The sequence below is a fragment of the Capra hircus genome, chromosome 3 (genome assembly GCF_001704415.2).
Source record: "Capra hircus breed San Clemente chromosome 3, ASM170441v1, whole genome shotgun sequence".
NCBI classification, from domain to species: Eukaryota; Metazoa; Chordata; class Mammalia; order Artiodactyla; family Bovidae; genus Capra; species Capra hircus.
Genome location: NC_030810.1, coordinates 96,878,659 through 96,895,470, shown reverse-complemented (window position 1 = coordinate 96,895,470; position 16,812 = coordinate 96,878,659). Strand labels below are relative to the sequence as shown.

Sequence of the window (16,812 nt, the reverse complement as noted above, 5' to 3'; positions counted from 1 at the left end):
ATCCAGCCCATTCCATGCCTGTGGCCAGTCATGTAGTCTCTAAGTGGCCCTTCCTCGATTTTCCCATGAGGTTCCTGGGAACTACATAGGAATTTGTGGAGGATGTTACAGACCTTTGATAGTCTGAAAGCAGTTTCTCTGTTGTAGGCAACCTCCTCCTTCCCTAACCCCTTCACAGGCTCTACAGTGGCCACCACTACCGTTTTGTAGAACCCAGGAAACCGAATCCTAAAAGGTGAAAGGAAAAGATAAGCAGAGCCCAGCAAGTTCCTCATGCAAGAGCACATGGGTTTTTACGTGTCTTAGAGTTAATTCATGTAGTTTGTTTTTAATCTCTTAGTTGAATTACTTTTCTTGAAAAGATGCCTGGGACAAGGCCAATATCGCAGGGAGGAATGCCACTGGGTCAGGATCTGGGAACAATCAGCTCTTCTGGTTTTAAGGATGAAGCGCCAAGATCTTAAGGAACCTGAATTCCTGGTGAGCAGTCAACTTCGTTCATTCGCCCCCAGCAGCATTCCGGTGACTTAAAACAGAAAAAAGAAAATCTATTTAAAAAAACCCAGTTGACCTAAAGCGAACCCATCCCCAACGTCTTCATTTCTTAAAAAAAAAAAGGGCCTCTCCCATCGCAGTTCCCCGGCACACAGCGACAGATCAGTGGCAGGACTCTACTCAGGGACTAGGGCGCCCGGCGCCCACCCGAGCGCAGGTTAGGCGGGAGCCCAGGGTCCGACCCTCCCGCCGCTCCCTTCCCGGGAGCGCTTCGGGGAAGGCGTTAGCGCCTCTCCTCCAGGCCCGGGGTCCTAGTCTGGCCGGGACTGCCTCCCGGGCGCCCGCTGCCGTGGTGGCAGGAAGTCTCCGGGAACTACAAATCGAGGCATGCTGGGAACATTCCCCTGCTCCTCCCAGGAAATGTCCTTTGTCCAGCCCTACAGGAAGCCCCAGTGAGGAGTCAGCCGGGCAACCAGCCAGTCTGCCAGCCAGCCCGCGGCCGCTGCACCCGCCGCCGCCGCCGCCGCCGCCGCCGCAGCAGCACAAGGGCAGTCGCGCCGCGGCGCGGGGCTTGGGCCCGGGCGCGCGGTGCCCTCGCCCCCTGCCGCGCCCGCCGCCGCGCAGGTAGGAGCGTGGCTGCGGCTGGGCTCCCACGCCGCCCGGGGATGGGGCTGATCAGGACCCGACCGGACTGCTGCGGGGATGGGGCGTGCGCCCCGGAGCGGATGGCCGTACCGCTGGGCGAACTTGTACCGTTGTCTGTTCCCGCGGGGCGCAGGGGCCCCGGGACTGTGGGCGCAGGGTGGGGGTGTACTTACGGCCCCCCAAGCCGGGACCGAGCTCCTTTCGGGGTCTGTGGCGAGGGGCGGGGAGAATGAGGCTAAGTAGCGAGCGAGGAGGCAGCGTTTGGAGAGGCAGTCAGACCGTCCCGCCGACCACCGAAGGGGGCATCCGAGACCCTCGGAAAAAAACGAAGCCCAGGGAGGAGCTTGGGAGGCAAGGAGAAGGTGAAGGGCTTTGTGTGCAGCTGCGGACGGGGACCGACTGCACCCCCCTCGCCGTGTCTCCCCGCGCCCCCAGCCCCACTTGGGGCCATGGACAGTGGGGATGGGAGACTCCGAGGAGGGCCAGCGGGTCATCTCGGGTCCTTGTGAAGTGTACTCCCTTTTCCTCTCAGCTGCATTCTAACCTGACTCGGAGTAGCGGCTTGGGCTGCCATCAGACTGGACAAATGGCACAATGGGGATGAGAGGGTAGATGGGGCAGCAGCAGCTCGCCGTCCTGGGAGTGGTCGCCGCCGTTTAGCTCCGGTAGGCTTTGCACCCCGAAACGCCCACGTCGCCGGTGGGGCCAGGCTGGTACCGTCACCCAGGGAGAATGCCGAGACGGAGGACTGTCAGTGGAGGCACCGGGTGAAGCGTGAGGGGAGGAGAGGACGAGTAAGAGGTGGAGGGGGAGAGTCAGCGCAACAGAGTCAGCTGAGTGTACCTGATGGCCACGTTTCGAGAATCGGATGGCTACTTCCTCTGGGACTTTCCGATTTTCCTTTTTCCTAACCGCCCCGTCCCTACCCCAAATAATGAATCACCCACCCTTTGCTACGTGAGCTGGATTCAATCTGGTGGTGTTTATCTTTGCTCTGATAGCTGGCCTGTTTGTCCTTTACCTGTGGGTTGACTTGAATACTCTGCATCCCCGATGGCGTTATCCTCCCCTCGTGGGACTCAGGGTGTGGTGAAGGCGGTTGGATAATGGCTACTGTAATGGATGAGTGGGCAACTTTGAACACAGCCCAGGTGTTACTGCTGTGTGCCTGAACTCCCTCGCCTAAGCAGCCCGTTTCTCCTTTCTACCCCCACCCTCGCCCCCTACTTCTGTTTAGTTTACTGCTCTACAAGTATTTTTACCCTCTGAGCCACCAGGAAAGCTCAAGAATACAGCAGTGGGTAGCCTATCCCTTTTCCAGCAGATCTTCCCCGACCCAGGAATTGAACCGGGGTCTCCTGCATTTCCGTTGACTTTACCTGCTCAGCTACCAGGAAAGCCTTCTTCTCTTAAGCCAACATAGGGATATTATTTAATGTGGTGTATGTTTTAAGAGCCAAATGAATCTTTAAAGATGGCATTTGGGTGGTAAGGCAGGGATACCCAAGGCTCTTGATGATGTAGGCACAGAGCCCTGTCTCCTATATAAATAGCTTGTGGGGAAAAAACAAACCCTTCCCACTGGCTTCTCTGGAAGAGATGAGACATCTGGAGTGACTTAAGAATGGAGTGGGGAAAAACCCAGTTGTTGAGGCTGAAGACATGAGGATGGCGAAATAAAGAGAACACGCTCTGTGAATTTAGAAGATTTTCAATTGGAGCATATTGGCTGTGTGTGTGTGTGTGTGTGTGTGTGTGTGTGTGTGTGTGTGTGTGTGTGTGTGTGTGTGTGTGTTGGAAGTGGAGGTTATTGCTGGGGGAAATTTGATATTCAAAGTTTAGCTGGGCCCCAAGAAGAATATGATGATACCATAGTGAACAAAGGTCATAAATGGGAAGTCAGGCTACCTTTTACAGAAAGGGGAACATAGATGGCCTTCAAAAATGACTGGGATTAAGGGAATAAATGGAAAGAAATCCGGTTGAGAAGCACTGGTGATGGAACTGAATTGGCCTGGGAAGGGTGACCTCGCCGAAGGTTGCATGACTAAGGATGATGGAGTTGCATCACATTTCCTCTCCTTCCCCTCAAAGCTCTTTGGATTTCCTCTGAAGCTACACATTTGCCCAATTTCTCATGTCTAGTTAAGGCAAGGAGAAAGGGTAAAAGCTGGTTAAAGATGATAAAGCAAGAAAGATCTTGCCTGTTCATGTAGAGTGAGAAAAAACAAAACAAAACCCGGCAATGTCATTAAGAGGTCTGGAGCCTGATCCTGTGTTAATGCCATTTGGGCTTTTCCTTTGATCTGTGCTCCTACTTCTGTTTTCCTTTTTCTTCATTCTGCACAGCTCCCCCGCCCCCTGCCCTGCCCCACCTCTTTCCTAACAGGTTTCTTAGTACATAGTATGTAGTGTTAATGTAATCAGAAAGGTAACTCCAGAGTTTGGCATTCAAAACCCTTAACAATTCAGTGCTTACCTACCTCTGTTCTCCACTGGATCTGGGCCACTCATATTACCTATCCATTCTGGCAGCAAACAGCCCCCAAAGTCTGAGATGCAGCATTCTTCCACCTGTGTGTTTCCATCAAGTTGAACTCCATGCCTGTTGGGCATCCCTACCCTGCCCTGATTATTGTCTCCAAATTCTAGCCCAGCTGGTGCAGAAGTCTTACAGAAGTCTTCCTAGACCTCCCAGTCAGAATCCATCTTATCCCCACTGTACTCTGCATCCTCTGAAGGATACCCATCTCTGGTCTGCCTTGTGATAGGTCGATGTTCTCCTTCTCTCCTTCAAAATGTAAATCCGTGAGGGCAATGGCTCTGCACCCTATACTTTAAACCTAACAAGTGCACAGAGGATGCTATTTGAAAAACATGACTAAATGAAGGAATGAGTGAAAGAACTGAAAAAATACATACGTCTTAATTTATCTCTTTATGTGAAAAGGATGAAGTCTTTTTACAGACCTATAAGGATTCACTGCAGATGTGACTCTAAAGCATCTAGACTTTTTCGTTTTGTTCTTGCGTTTGGAGACCCTAAATGGATCTGTTACAGAGTCTAGTACAAAGACACTCATTAAGAGTTGTTGAATAGGGTCTTAGCTAGCCTAAATTTTAAAACTCTATAGGCAGGATATAGAATGGATTAATCCTAAGGGGATAACCAATGACTTTTGCCATGTTCTTGGAGGTGATATTTTCTTCTCAGTTGTGAAAGTTCAATGTGCTTTCTAGAAAGTAGTGCTACAAAGATCATCCTGCTATTTGCAACTAAGCCAATGACTCCCATCACGTCACTTTGACTTTTATAGCCCAAGCAGGATTAAAATGTGGCATATAGAAGTTCAAGACAGATCAGACTTTCAAACATTCTGTAAAGACATTTCAGTTTTGTAGTTGCTCATTTATCTCTAACTGGAAAGCTTTTAATGCTTTTTTTTTTTAATGTGATGACAAGAGTTACTGTATATTGAACGTTTAAAATGTATCAACTATTGTTGCTTAGTTGCTAAATCATATCTGACTCTTTGTGACCCCATGGACTGCAGTCTGCCAGGCTCCTCTGTCCATGGGATTTCCCAGACATGAATCCTGGAGTGGGCATTTATGATAGATTTCTAAGGGATCTATCTGACCCAGGGATTGAACCCACATCTCCTGCTTGGCAGGTGGATTCTTTACCACTGAGCCACCTGTTTTTTATGCTTTTTTTTTTTTTAAACGTGATGAAGGAATTACTGTATATTGGACATCTATGTATCAGCTATTACTCTAGAGAATTTCTATGCATTGTCTTAATCTGATGATTTACATATTACAGTCATCTCTGTTCTACAAAGGAGGAAACTGGGTCTCAGAGAGAAATTAGGGATCTTGCTTGGAGTCCCAGATGCTGGAGATAGACTGGAATTTAGATCTGTTTTCAAAACGGGTGTGTCTTTGTTTTCCCTGGGAGAAAACTGGTGGATCTGTGTTCTTCCTCTGAGGTTCTTCACTTTACAGATTTCCTTCCTGGAATATTGTTGGGCTTCTAAATGCATCCTAATGGATCTCCTGTGAGAGGCTCGGGTTTTTCATACATTCGTTATTTTTATACCCTCATAATCCCGTGGCCATCATTTGGAAAGACCAGGTTCAGAATCCATAATAAGACCTTTGGGCAGAGAACTGTTTCCCTGGAATTCTTTCCCCTTTTCTCACAGCCTATTATCTGAATTCTTTCTGTCTTCCCTCCAAGGCAAGTCTCACCCTTTGCCCCTTCTGTAGCCTTTCTTGACCACTCCAGGCTACATTCAGGCTCTCCTCTAACCTTTGGCATTGCCTGAAATACCTGAGGCTCAGTGTCTTCTTGATGAGTGTAGACTTGAATGAGCCCCCACCGTGTGCTGGAACATTTGCCTATTCTCTGGACTGCATGTCCAGAACACACCCCGGCATATGGTGGACTTTCAGGAATTGTGAGTTGGTAATGAACTGGTAATGACTCAAAATGCAAAAGTGTAGGCATGAAACATTATTTGCATGTTGCCAGTTTGTAAGAGAGATCGGAGGGTCATTTTCTTAGTTATTATAATTTTCATCCTTTTCACCAGACTGCCTTAAAAATTAAGCACCCTCTGGAAATAAATGAGAGCAGATCTGGGTATTGCTCAGTTGTACGAGCTTGAGCAGTGCTAAACGATGATGGTGTTTTATTGATGTTGGGTAGATGGGCCTCCCTGGTGGCTCAGCTGGTAAAGAATCTGCCCGTAATGCGGGAGACCTGGGTTCGATCCCTGGGTTGGGAAGATCCCCTGGAGACGGGAATGGCTACCCACTTCAATATTCTGGCCTGAAGAATTCCATGGACTGCAGTCCATGAGGTCGCAAAGAGTCAGACCCGACTGAGGGACTTTCACTTCACAGCCTGGGTGGGGTCACAGGTTCAGTACCTTCCCCCTTGCTGTCATGCACACCTTCTACCATATCTCCTCGGAGAGGCCTTTATGGTGCACATCAGAGAAAATTGGAAGGGTTTCCCTGCTGCTGCAGATATGTGGGGGTGGGAGGGTGGAAAAAGGGCTGGAATGAGGAAGGAAGATAGTTCCTTCTATTTTTACCTCTGAGAAGAGTAGCATGATTTGTATGGAGTATGGAACTGGGTTTTACTGTATCATGTATTAATGGGAATGTTAAAAAGATCAGCAGCTGCTCCTCTGTGGGTGAAGAGGCTTTGCCACAAGATGGCTTTGCCTTCTCCTGAGGCTGACTGCGCCTTCTTTTCCCTGACCTCAAGGCCCCACAGTGCTGTGGACGCCTCGGTACAAACACAGTGTGTATGGGTTCTTAAAAGCACATCAGTCATTTTAAATGAGGATAGGGCAGTTCTTGGGCCTCCCAGGTGGTGCTAGTGGTAAAGAACTCACCTGCTAATGCAGGAGACTAGAGACTCGGGTTCAGTCCCTGAGTCAGGGAGCTCCCCTGGAGGTGGGTATGGCAACCCAGTCCAGTAGTCTTGGCCGGAGAATCCCATGGACAGAGGAGTCTGGCCAGCTATAGTCCACAGGGTCACAAGGAGACACTGAAGCAACTTTGCATGGACACAGTTCTTGGGGGTCCCTGCGCTTGTTCAGCAAGTCATGCGCAATACACCCAGAGGCTGGCAACAATGTTCCAGTCAGATGTGTGGAGCACCTGCAGTTCTCTAGTTTCCCCTTCCTGCAGAGGGTCAGGTCGGGGTCATGTGCACACAGCTCTAATTTGCTAAAATGTGTGTAAAGGGGAAAAGAGCCTACATTCATTCAGAGAGGCATTTGAAATATATTTTCTCCCCAGAACTTTGTCAGCATCTTATCCAGACTTACAAAACAAGAACAATTCTTTCTGGGTTTTATTAATAAGAACTGTATCACTTTGGTCTCAGTGTCCTGCCTGTTCGGGAGGTTAGCTCATCTCTGATGCTTGATCATGCTTAAACACAGCACTCTGGGAAGAACACCTTTCCAGTTATTCAACTTTTTCCAACAGGTAAGAACCTTGGTGAATTTCAAAGAATCTCTTAAGGAAAAAAAAAAAATCCCTCATGCAGGTATTGACAATGATTTCTGGTAGCAGTAAGTAGTTTTGAAAGCAGTGGGTTTTAGAAAGTATTTCATCTGAATGTAATCTCCACAAGGCAGAACTTAGTGTAACGGGTAGCACATGGTACATGTTAAAAAAAAAAAATTGCTGAATGAATCGATGTATTATACTTTAAAACATTTCACTTTGAGCTTTCCTAGTATGATGGCACTGCCAATTTTTTATAAAGAGATATGGTAAAGGGTGTAGCTTATGTGTGATATTAGATGGGGAAAGGACCTTTTATATGTACATATAAATTTTTTTTTAAATAGATTTTATTTTTAAATTTTTAAAAATTATTTTAAAAACATTTGGCTGCATTGGATCTTAGCTACAGCAAGCAGAATCTTTGCTGTGCCAGGTGAGATCTTTCCTTGAGGTGCACAGACTCTCTGGTTGTGTCTTGTGGGATCCAGAGTGCTTGAGCTTCAGTAGCTGTGGCAGCCAGGCGTAGCTGCTCCTTGGCATGTGGGATCTTAGCTCCCCGACCACGGACTGAAGCTGTGACCCCTGTATTGCAAGGTGGATTCTTAGTCACTGGGCCACCAGGGAAGTCCCTTAGACTTTATTTTTTAGAGCACTTTTAGGCGCACGGCAGTATTTTATTTTATTATTTTTTTTTTTTTTGGCTGTGCTGGGTCTTCGTTGCTGCATGGATTTTCTCTGGTTGTGGTGAGAGGAGGACTGCTCTTGGTTGCAGTGTATGGACTTATTGCGGTGCCTTCTCTTATTGTGGAGTACGGGCTCTGGGGGGTGGCCTTCAGTAGCTGCAGTCCCTGGGTCCTACAGCATAGGCTCAGTTGTTGTGCACCCTGGCTTAGTTGCTCTGTGGCATGTGGGGTCTTCCCAGACCAGAGATTGAACAGGTGGTCTGGCATTGGCAGGTGAATTCTTTGCCACTGAGCCACCAGGAAAGCCCTCACAACTATATTGAGCAGAAAATACAGAGAGTTCCCATATGCTCTCTGTGTCTTTTCATGATTTGATAGCTCATTTCTTTTTAACTCCGAATAATATCGTTTGAATGTACCACAGCTTGTCCATTCACCTACTGTGGACATCTCGGTTGCTTCTAAGTTTTGGCAATTATGAATAAAGCTCCCATAAACTTCCATTCGTGGAGACGTAAGTTTTCAACTTACTTGCATAAATAGCCAGGCATACAATTGCTAGATTTCACCGATGCAATGGACATGATCTTGAGCAAACTTCAGGAGACGGTGAGGGACAGAGAGACCTGTCCCTCTGCAGTCCATGGGGTCACAGAGAGTCCGACACGACTGGGTGACTGAACAAAAACATAACAGGCTTAGTTTTCTAAGAAACTGACAAATTCTCTTTCAGAGTGATTGTGTCATTTTGCCTTTTTTTGTCAGCTGTGAATAAGAGTTCCTGTTCTTATACATCCTCACCAGTATATAGTGTTGTCAATGTTTTGGCTGTTTTGCTGTTCTAATAGGTTGTTGTTGTTGTTCATTCGCTCAGTCATGTCTGACTCTTTACAACCTCGTGGACTGCAGCAGGCCAGGTCTCCCTGTATCTCACCATCTCCCAGAGCTTGCTCAAACGCAAGTCTATTGAGTTGGTGATGCCATCCAACCATCTCATCCGCCGTCATCCCCTTTTCTTCCCGCCTTCAATCTTTCCCAGCATCAAGGTCTTTTCAATGAGTCATTTCTTCACATCAGGTGGCCAAAGTATTGGAGCTTCAGCTTCAACATCAGTCCTTCCAAGGAATATTCAGGGTTGATTTCCTTTAGGATTGACTGGTTTGATCTCCTTGCTGTCCAAGGAACTCTCAAGAGCCTTCTCTAGTATCACAATTCAAAAGCATCAATTCTTCAGTGGTATATCATTAATTTACAGTTCCATAGTGACATAAGAAAACCTGTGCCCTCTGTATTGAAAGTGTGGAGTCTTAACCACTGGACCACCAGGGAAATCCCTGCTTATTTTAAAATTAAGTTACTCATTTTCTTACTGTTAAGTTTTAAGAATTCTCTGTATATTTTGGATAACAGTCCTTTATCAGATATGTGTTGTGCAGATATTTTCTCCCAGCTTAGGTTCTCATTCTTTTGATATATTTTCATATATATGAACTTTTCTTACATTTTTCTTTTTGAAAAGGATACCAGATCTACTTTAATATAAAACAGGTTTACCCCAGAAATGAAGACAGATAGTGTGAAACAAACTTGAAGAAATGCTCCCCTACTTAAAAAAAAATTATTTGTTTCCTGTATTTTTGGCTGTGCTGTCCTCGCTGCATATGGCTTTCTCTGGTTGCGGCTGGTAGGGGCTACTCGCGAGCTGTGGTGGCCAGGTTTCTCATTGTGGCGGCTTCTCTTGTGGAGCGCAGGCTCTAGACCACAGGCCCAGTAGTTGTGGCCTGCCAGTTTAGCTGCCTTGAGGCATGGGGAACCAGACCAGGGATTGAATCTCCTGCATTGGTGAGTGAATTCTTAACCACTGGACCACTAGGGAAGTCCCCTACTGTTTTTTTAATAAGGTAAATGCCAATTAAATTTAACCAGATGGTGGCCACAGCCTTTAATGAGCTTGGGGGCAGTTACCATAGAACTCTTTTTATTTCTGTTTCCCCATTCCCTCATAGGTACTTGTGTTTGTTGATTGAATAAGTGGATTAGTAAATATTTCTGGTCACCTACTTCCTAAGTGGCACATACCCATTTAAAAAACTGCTTTAAGAGCTTCTGTTTGTCTCATAGCTTAATTATGGACCCTTAGGAAAGGGTTCGGAGAAGGCAATGGCACCCCACTCTAGTACTCTTGCCTGGAAAATCCCCTGGACGGAGGAGCCTGGTAGGCTGCAGTCCATGGGGTCGCTGAGGGTCAGACACAACTGAGCTACTTCACTTTCATGCCTTGGGGAAGGAAATGGCAACCCACTCCAGTGTTCTGCCTCTAGAATCCCAGGGATGGGGGAGCCTGGTAGGCTGCTGTCTATGGGGTCACACAGAGTTGGACACGACTGAAGCGACGCAGCAGCAGCAGCAGCAGCAGGAAAGGGTTTCTGTAGGCTGATGACTATAAGTGAGAAGAGAAATCAAGATATGCGGATCCTTCCTGTCAGAGCCAGCAAACAAAACAGAATCCCAAAGCCCATGAAAACTGCTGGAGAATAAACTTTGGTCTGAGTAGACGCTCTAATAATAAATATTGAATACAGATTTCTCCTGTATTTGATGGTGCTTCCTGTTGCCCTCTCCTCCCAAGCAACTTTTTATTTAGTCTCCTGATGACTTTGTAAAAGTTGAATGTTGATCTTTTCTCATCCTCATTTAATTTCTGTTGGTTCTAGTCCTGTCTTTCCTGCAGGGATGGGAGAGAAGCAGTTGTCCTGTCCGACTAGGAGAGCCCAGGAACAACCACGGATCCACACACAGCTCTAGGCCACCTCTTCTCTGCATTAGCAACTGCTAAGTTGCTTGTTGAAGCCTTGGAGAGGAGGCAGGACACGCACAAGACTATTTGATGCCAACAAGGGCTGCTGTCATTTGCCATGGGACTCGGGATTCTCTTTTGAGAAGGTTCTAACTTTTGAAGCTAATCACCACTCATATCTACCTGTGTAGCAAGATAATTAAGCATGCTTGGCTCCTGGTGCTGACAGGTTATTGGATCCAGTTAGGAGAGCTAGCTTGTTTCCAGGGCTCTCTGCCTGACATAATCTTGGCCAGATCACTAGATTTCCTGGTCCTATTAGTCCTTCATTTTGAGACTGAGGAAGGAAATAATTAGCCTTAACTTTATCTATTTAAAGAACTATTTGACAGTTTGGGAATGGTAGATGTAATATAATATATACAGAATGAATATATATATATATATAGTCTAATATAGAGAATGAATAAACTAAAAGATCCTACTGTATAGCACAGAGAACTATATACTGTATAGCACAGAGAACTATATACAGTATCCTGTAGTAAAACATAATGGAAAAGATTTTGAAAAATAATGTATGTGTATATATATGGTATATATATATATATATATACACACACACATGTGTATTATATATGTGTGTGTGTGTATATATATACACATGCTTAGCATGCATGCTAAGTCACTTCATTCATGTCTGATTCTTTGCAACCCTATGCACTGTAGCCCCCCCCAGGCTCCTCTGTCTATGGGATTCTCTAGGCAAGAATACTGGAGTGAATCTCCTCCAGGGATCTTCCCAACCCAGGGATCAAACCTGGATTTTTTATGTCTCTCCTGCATTGGCAGGCAGATTCTTTACCACTTTACCACTATTCCCATGATATATGGGAAGCCTTATATATATATATGTAAAGTGAGTCACTATGCTGTACAACAGAAATTAATACAACACTGTAAATCAACTATACCTCAATACAATAAACTTTTGTATTGGAGAACTATTTGAAGGCTCATTTTGTGGGGAATCATGAAATTGCATTAAGCAGTATGTTCCCACCAGGACTTACATTTGGGAGGTGGGAGGGAGGGAGAGAGGGCAAACAATAAGGTACAACTTATAACTATGATTATATTTTTAAAACTAACATTCAGTTCAGTCCAGTCACTCAGTCATATTCAACTCTTTGCAACTCCATGGACTCCATGGACTGTAGCATGCCAGACTTCCCTGTCCATCACCAACTTCGAGAGCTTGCTTAAACTCATAATGCCATCCAACCATCTCATCCTCTGTCATCCCCTTCTACTACTACCTTCAATCTTTCCCAGCATCAGAGTCTTTTCTGATGAGTCATTTCTTCACATCAGCTTTAGCATCAGTCATTCCAATGAATATTCAGGACTGATTTCCTTTAGGATTGACTGGTTTGATATCCTTTCTGTCAAGGGACTCTCAAGAGTTAGGCAGAATGAAATAAGAGTACCCTAAAGAATCATATACAAAGTGAGATAATAATAATTCTCCTTGAGCATTTAACACTAATCTGAGAAGGTAGACCCAGTTGTTTCTCTCATTTTGTAGATGAAAACGCCCAGGCTCAAAGACATTGAGCTAGAGACTGGATTCACACAGGTGGTCTGGCTCCAGAATCTGAGCTTTCCTTTGTTTATTGGAGTATAACTGCTTTACAATGTTGTGTTAGTTTCTGCTGTACAATGAAGTCAATCAGCTATATGTATACATGTATCTCTTCTCCCTTGGACCTCCCTCCCCATAACCCTTTCCCACCACTCTAGGTCATCCTAGAGTACCATCTGAGCTTTTAACCACTACCATTATTGCTTCCCACTAGAAAAGGAGAGACTTGTTTCTTGAGAGAGAACAGCACAGTGAGAGAGAAGAAACACAAGGTGCCTTTTGGGAAGGCTTGAATCATGCCTTTTTGGCTGAGGTTAGCTGGCAGAAGTCAGGGAGAGGTTAGCGCTTTCAGCTACATTGTTGAGGGCTTGGAGTCTGCACTTCTCTGCTTCTCTAGACAGAATGGCACAGTCAGAGGTTTCTGAGCAAGAGAATGGCGAATGGCAAATGGAGTGGCAACTATGTTTTAAGATGCATCTCGAAGCGTCTACTACAGTAATAAGGGAAAATAGAGGAGAGAATTGAAAAGGAAGGACTTGGCAGCTGATTGGATTGAAAGGGGTGAGGGGAGGGGCCAAAGTTGACTCCAGGGTTTTTAAACCTGATGAGTAAGAACAAAGAGGCTTTTAACAGAAATGGGCAGCTGATTTGTAACAGAGATTTGGAAGGAGAACTAATGTTTTTCAATATGACGAGGGCCAGATCCTTTCCAAATGGAAATTCCCTTCGAGTTTTCAACAACCTTTCAAGGTAACTTGTTGCTCTCATTGTATAGATGAGAAAAGTAAGACTCAATTTGGTGAACAGCCATCCTAGGAGCATAGACTGTACAAGTGACAAACTTCTGTTTGCAGCCAGATCTGTTGCTGCCGTTACCGGTGCTTTCCTTCCAGTTTGGACTGCCCATCCCCGCCGCCCCCCGCCCCCTGGCCCCGCGTTCCGAGTCCCATGTGACATACAGCACTTCAGTACGGAAGGGACATTGGAGCTCCTCAGCTCTGATGCTTGATGCACCATTAGAAATATGGATCTGGAATACAGGTCAGGGGTTGGGGGGAGAGTTTTGTATTCGTGGGGGTCTCTGGACAGAGGAGGTATTTCCTGAAAACTGGGGGAAGGGGGTAACGTGATTGAGAGGAGAGGGAGAAGAAAATGCAAAGAGAAACATGGGAGGTCGACCTGTTGGGAGATAAGAGAAGCAGGGTGCTGAGGGAAGTGGTGAAGCCTAGAACAGTGGATGCTAAGATATGAGAGAATTCCAAGGACAGCATCTCAACAGGATTTCTGTAGTCATTTATTGCATCCTGACTATGCATGTCCAGCACATTCCAGTGTTAATGGGAGATCATAGTAGAGACTGAATATTGGATTGGAAGATGGAAAATTATAGCTGGTACTGATGTGAGCCAGACTGAATGTTAGCAATGACTGTGATCTACTGAGATGGTACACACCTGGGAAGACCATGGTTCACTAGGAAACTGATGTGTGTGGTGATGAGGTTAGAACTGATCAGGGCTCACTGACCCCAGCCCTGCTTTTCCCAGTAGCTTGTAAGACCTGTTGGCTCTGCAGAAAGAAATATAATGTTGTTTGATAACTGGCTTTAGGCATTTAAAAAATGAAAAGGAAGGAAAGTCTCTGCAGAAGAAAAAGTCTCTCCTTTCAATGAAAGTGTTTCATTCATAGTTTGAATTTTTGAGTCTTTAAAAAATATTTTTAATTGCATGATGGAAATACTCTATTAAGATTCTCTTTTAAATTTTTAATTTAATTTTTTTGCCTTTTGGCCACACTGCATGGCACGTGGGATGGTTTCCGGACCAGGAATTGACCTCTGGCCTCTGCAGTGAAAGTGCTGGATCCTAGCCACAAGTCCACCAGGGAACTCCCTAAAATTCTTTGAAAATGACACAGTACCAGTTGTTCAGGTTGATGCTCCATAGGTATTCTTTTCTCTCCAGCTGTCACTCTGTCTTTTATGATGCCTTCTTTCTCAAATGCTGTACCAAAGACATAGAAGTATTCATTGTTTACCATAACACTTCCATTAAGTCAATGTTAATTCAGAACGACTGCTTTTTTCTGGGCAACAAGATGTCTTTTTTTTCTAAGGAAGACAGTAGGTAATCTAAAATCTGTTAATTTGGAGATAATTTTTGAGGATCACATGAATTTAAGTTTGAAGAATATCTTCTATGTTTTTTAGAGGAAAGCTATTTAAAAATCAATATGGGGTGGGGGGAGCGTTGAGCGGGGGAAGCAAGAGTCCAGAAGAGAACAAGAAAAATAGGAAGAAAGAAGGTAGTGTCAGTGAGTGCTGTCAGCAAAGCCAGAGCACTAAACCCGTGAATATGGCAGAGCTGGTTGGGAGAGTCTGGTGCTGGGCAGATGGTACTTGAAAGGAATCAGGGAACCTGAGTGGTAGTCCCAGTTCTGCCACCAACTCCGTGTTTGTGAATTCAGACAAGGCAGTTATCTTCTCTGGTCCTCATTTTCCTTATCTGCAAAATGGTGGATCCTTTAAAGAAATGTTCAACAAAAACACGTGTGATCCTCTCATCTGTGGATGGAGTCTCTTCCTTTAGGTTATGGTTGGCTTGCTCCTGCCACCTGGCCCACTTCAGCACCACCCTCCACACAGAATGCAGAGCTATTAAAACAAGTCAAAAGATAAGAAAAGAGGGTGAGTCTGAGAAACTGTATCTGTAGTCATGGGCCATGTTGGATGAGTATGGGTGGGTGATACCCTTCCTTAATGGTCCTTTCATGTGACCCGCGCTCTTCGTACTGAGGAGTTTGAGTTTATCCCAGAACTCCCTTCTTCACATGGCTATTTCCATGTTATTATGTATTTGCAGGCAGGATGACTTTGCGAACACTCTGATGATTTGTTAGGAATGAGTTGGTGACTTTGGCCAGATTTTAATTCCTTTTCTTTTGAGAAGAGAAGGATTAACGAACAAAGCGTTTTGTGTCCTGGGTAGGTTATGGCTTGATTAACGTGCTCTGACTCACTGCCCAAATAAGCTGCTGATGGGAGCCATAAACCCAGGGTCAAACGTGTCTATATTGGCCACGTCCCAGAGAGGCAGGGTGTTAGAGGCTGGAAGAGCAAGTGAACATCCTCTCAGTGCACCTGCCATGAAACACAAGCGATCAGGACATGAAAAGCAGATGAACTACTGATGCCAAGTTGCCAGCCTGAATATGTCAGCCAAGCACCACAGGCAATGCTAGGTTGAGCAGAAAGGGGATTAGAACACAAGTTGAGATGCCAGGGATTTAGGCTCCTGTCTGGGCTCAACTGGTGCATTCGTGGGTAATTCACTTACCCTTTCTGGGTCCCTGTTGCCTGACTCATCTGTCATACAGGATGCTAGACTAAACCAGGGCTTCCCTGGTAGCTCAGCTGGTAAAGAATCCACCTACAATGTGGGAGATCTGGGTTCAGTCTCTGGGTTGGGAAGATCCCCTGGAGGAGGGCACAGCAGCCCACTGCAGTATTCTTGCCTGGAGATTCCCATGGACAGAGGAGCCTGGCGGGCTACAGTCCCTGGGGTCGCAAAGAGTCGGACATGACTGAGTGACTAAGCACACACAGACTAAACTAGCCAATTGTATCAAGCAAGTTGCATTTGCCATGTGCCTCATTCTGCCCCATCCTTTTGGAGACCCACTGATGTGTTGTTTGTGCCTGATTTGGGGTTTACTGTCACTATCATCTCCTGCGCCTGCCCACCAGATCTTGTGGCCTGGAGTAGTGAAACTGCTATTATTCCCCTTACCCAAAACTGCTCTGGATGTTTTCTGAAAAGATAGGAATGCATCATGAATCCTCTTAGTAGAGGTTTATATCAGGGATTTTGCTTTGTTTTTGCGTCCTGTATCCTTTCAGAGCCTGAGGGAAAGCTATGGGCTCTCTCATCAGAAGAGAGGTTCTGCAAACACATTCATGTAAGGTATCCAGAGTTCATGGACTCTCAGGGCCCTCAGGCTAAGAACCCAGGCCTAAGAAAAATAGGATTGTTCTGTTTACAAGCTTGTTTAGGACTACTGTTCTCTCCAGGAAATGCCAGGAGCTGGAGGTAAAAGGACAGAAGGAACCCAAACAGCCTGGGCCTGATGATTGACTTAGGAACTGTGATGTTCAAGCTATGAGGGGGCCCTGGACACTCTGACCTCCTTGAGACAGATGCCCCAATGCTTGGATGAAGGTTGTGTCCTGTCATTGCTTCCATGCACCGCAGACTTACCGTGTACTCTTGGTTAAGATGGAAACTATCTGCAAGCCTTTAGTTTCCAACATGAAGTGGGAACATGATCTCTTCTAGCTGTTCTCTCTGTAATGTGCTATCTCGAGCATATTTGGATGGCATCCTTAGTGGTTCCCTGAGAAGGACACAACTTAAAAGTCCTCAGTTTGGGCTACTAAAGTAATTCTGTTCCTGCCAGGGTACATCTCATGGAGATAACATTTTCATAAATCACTAGAGTATTAGCTTTCTTTT

General features: G+C 45.8%; 1 protein-coding gene across 2 annotated transcripts in view; it reads left to right on the top strand.

The window, feature by feature from the left end:
- The window catches only part of ZNF697 (zinc finger protein 697), a 33,657-nt gene continuing 17,885 nt past the window's right edge, over positions 1,041-16,812 (top strand). Inside the window, exon 1 of one of the 2 annotated variants that reach the window (XM_018045982.1) lies at positions 1,041-1,119. Coding sequence is in view for 1 of the 2 variants with exons in the window: in XM_018045981.1 (XP_017901470.1) it covers positions 10,747-10,802 (56 nt within the window). In the remaining variant the exon portion in view is untranslated. Of the gene's footprint in view, positions 1,120-10,198; positions 10,803-16,812 lie in introns of those variants that run through there. The other variant, XM_018045981.1, reaches the window with a different exon arrangement.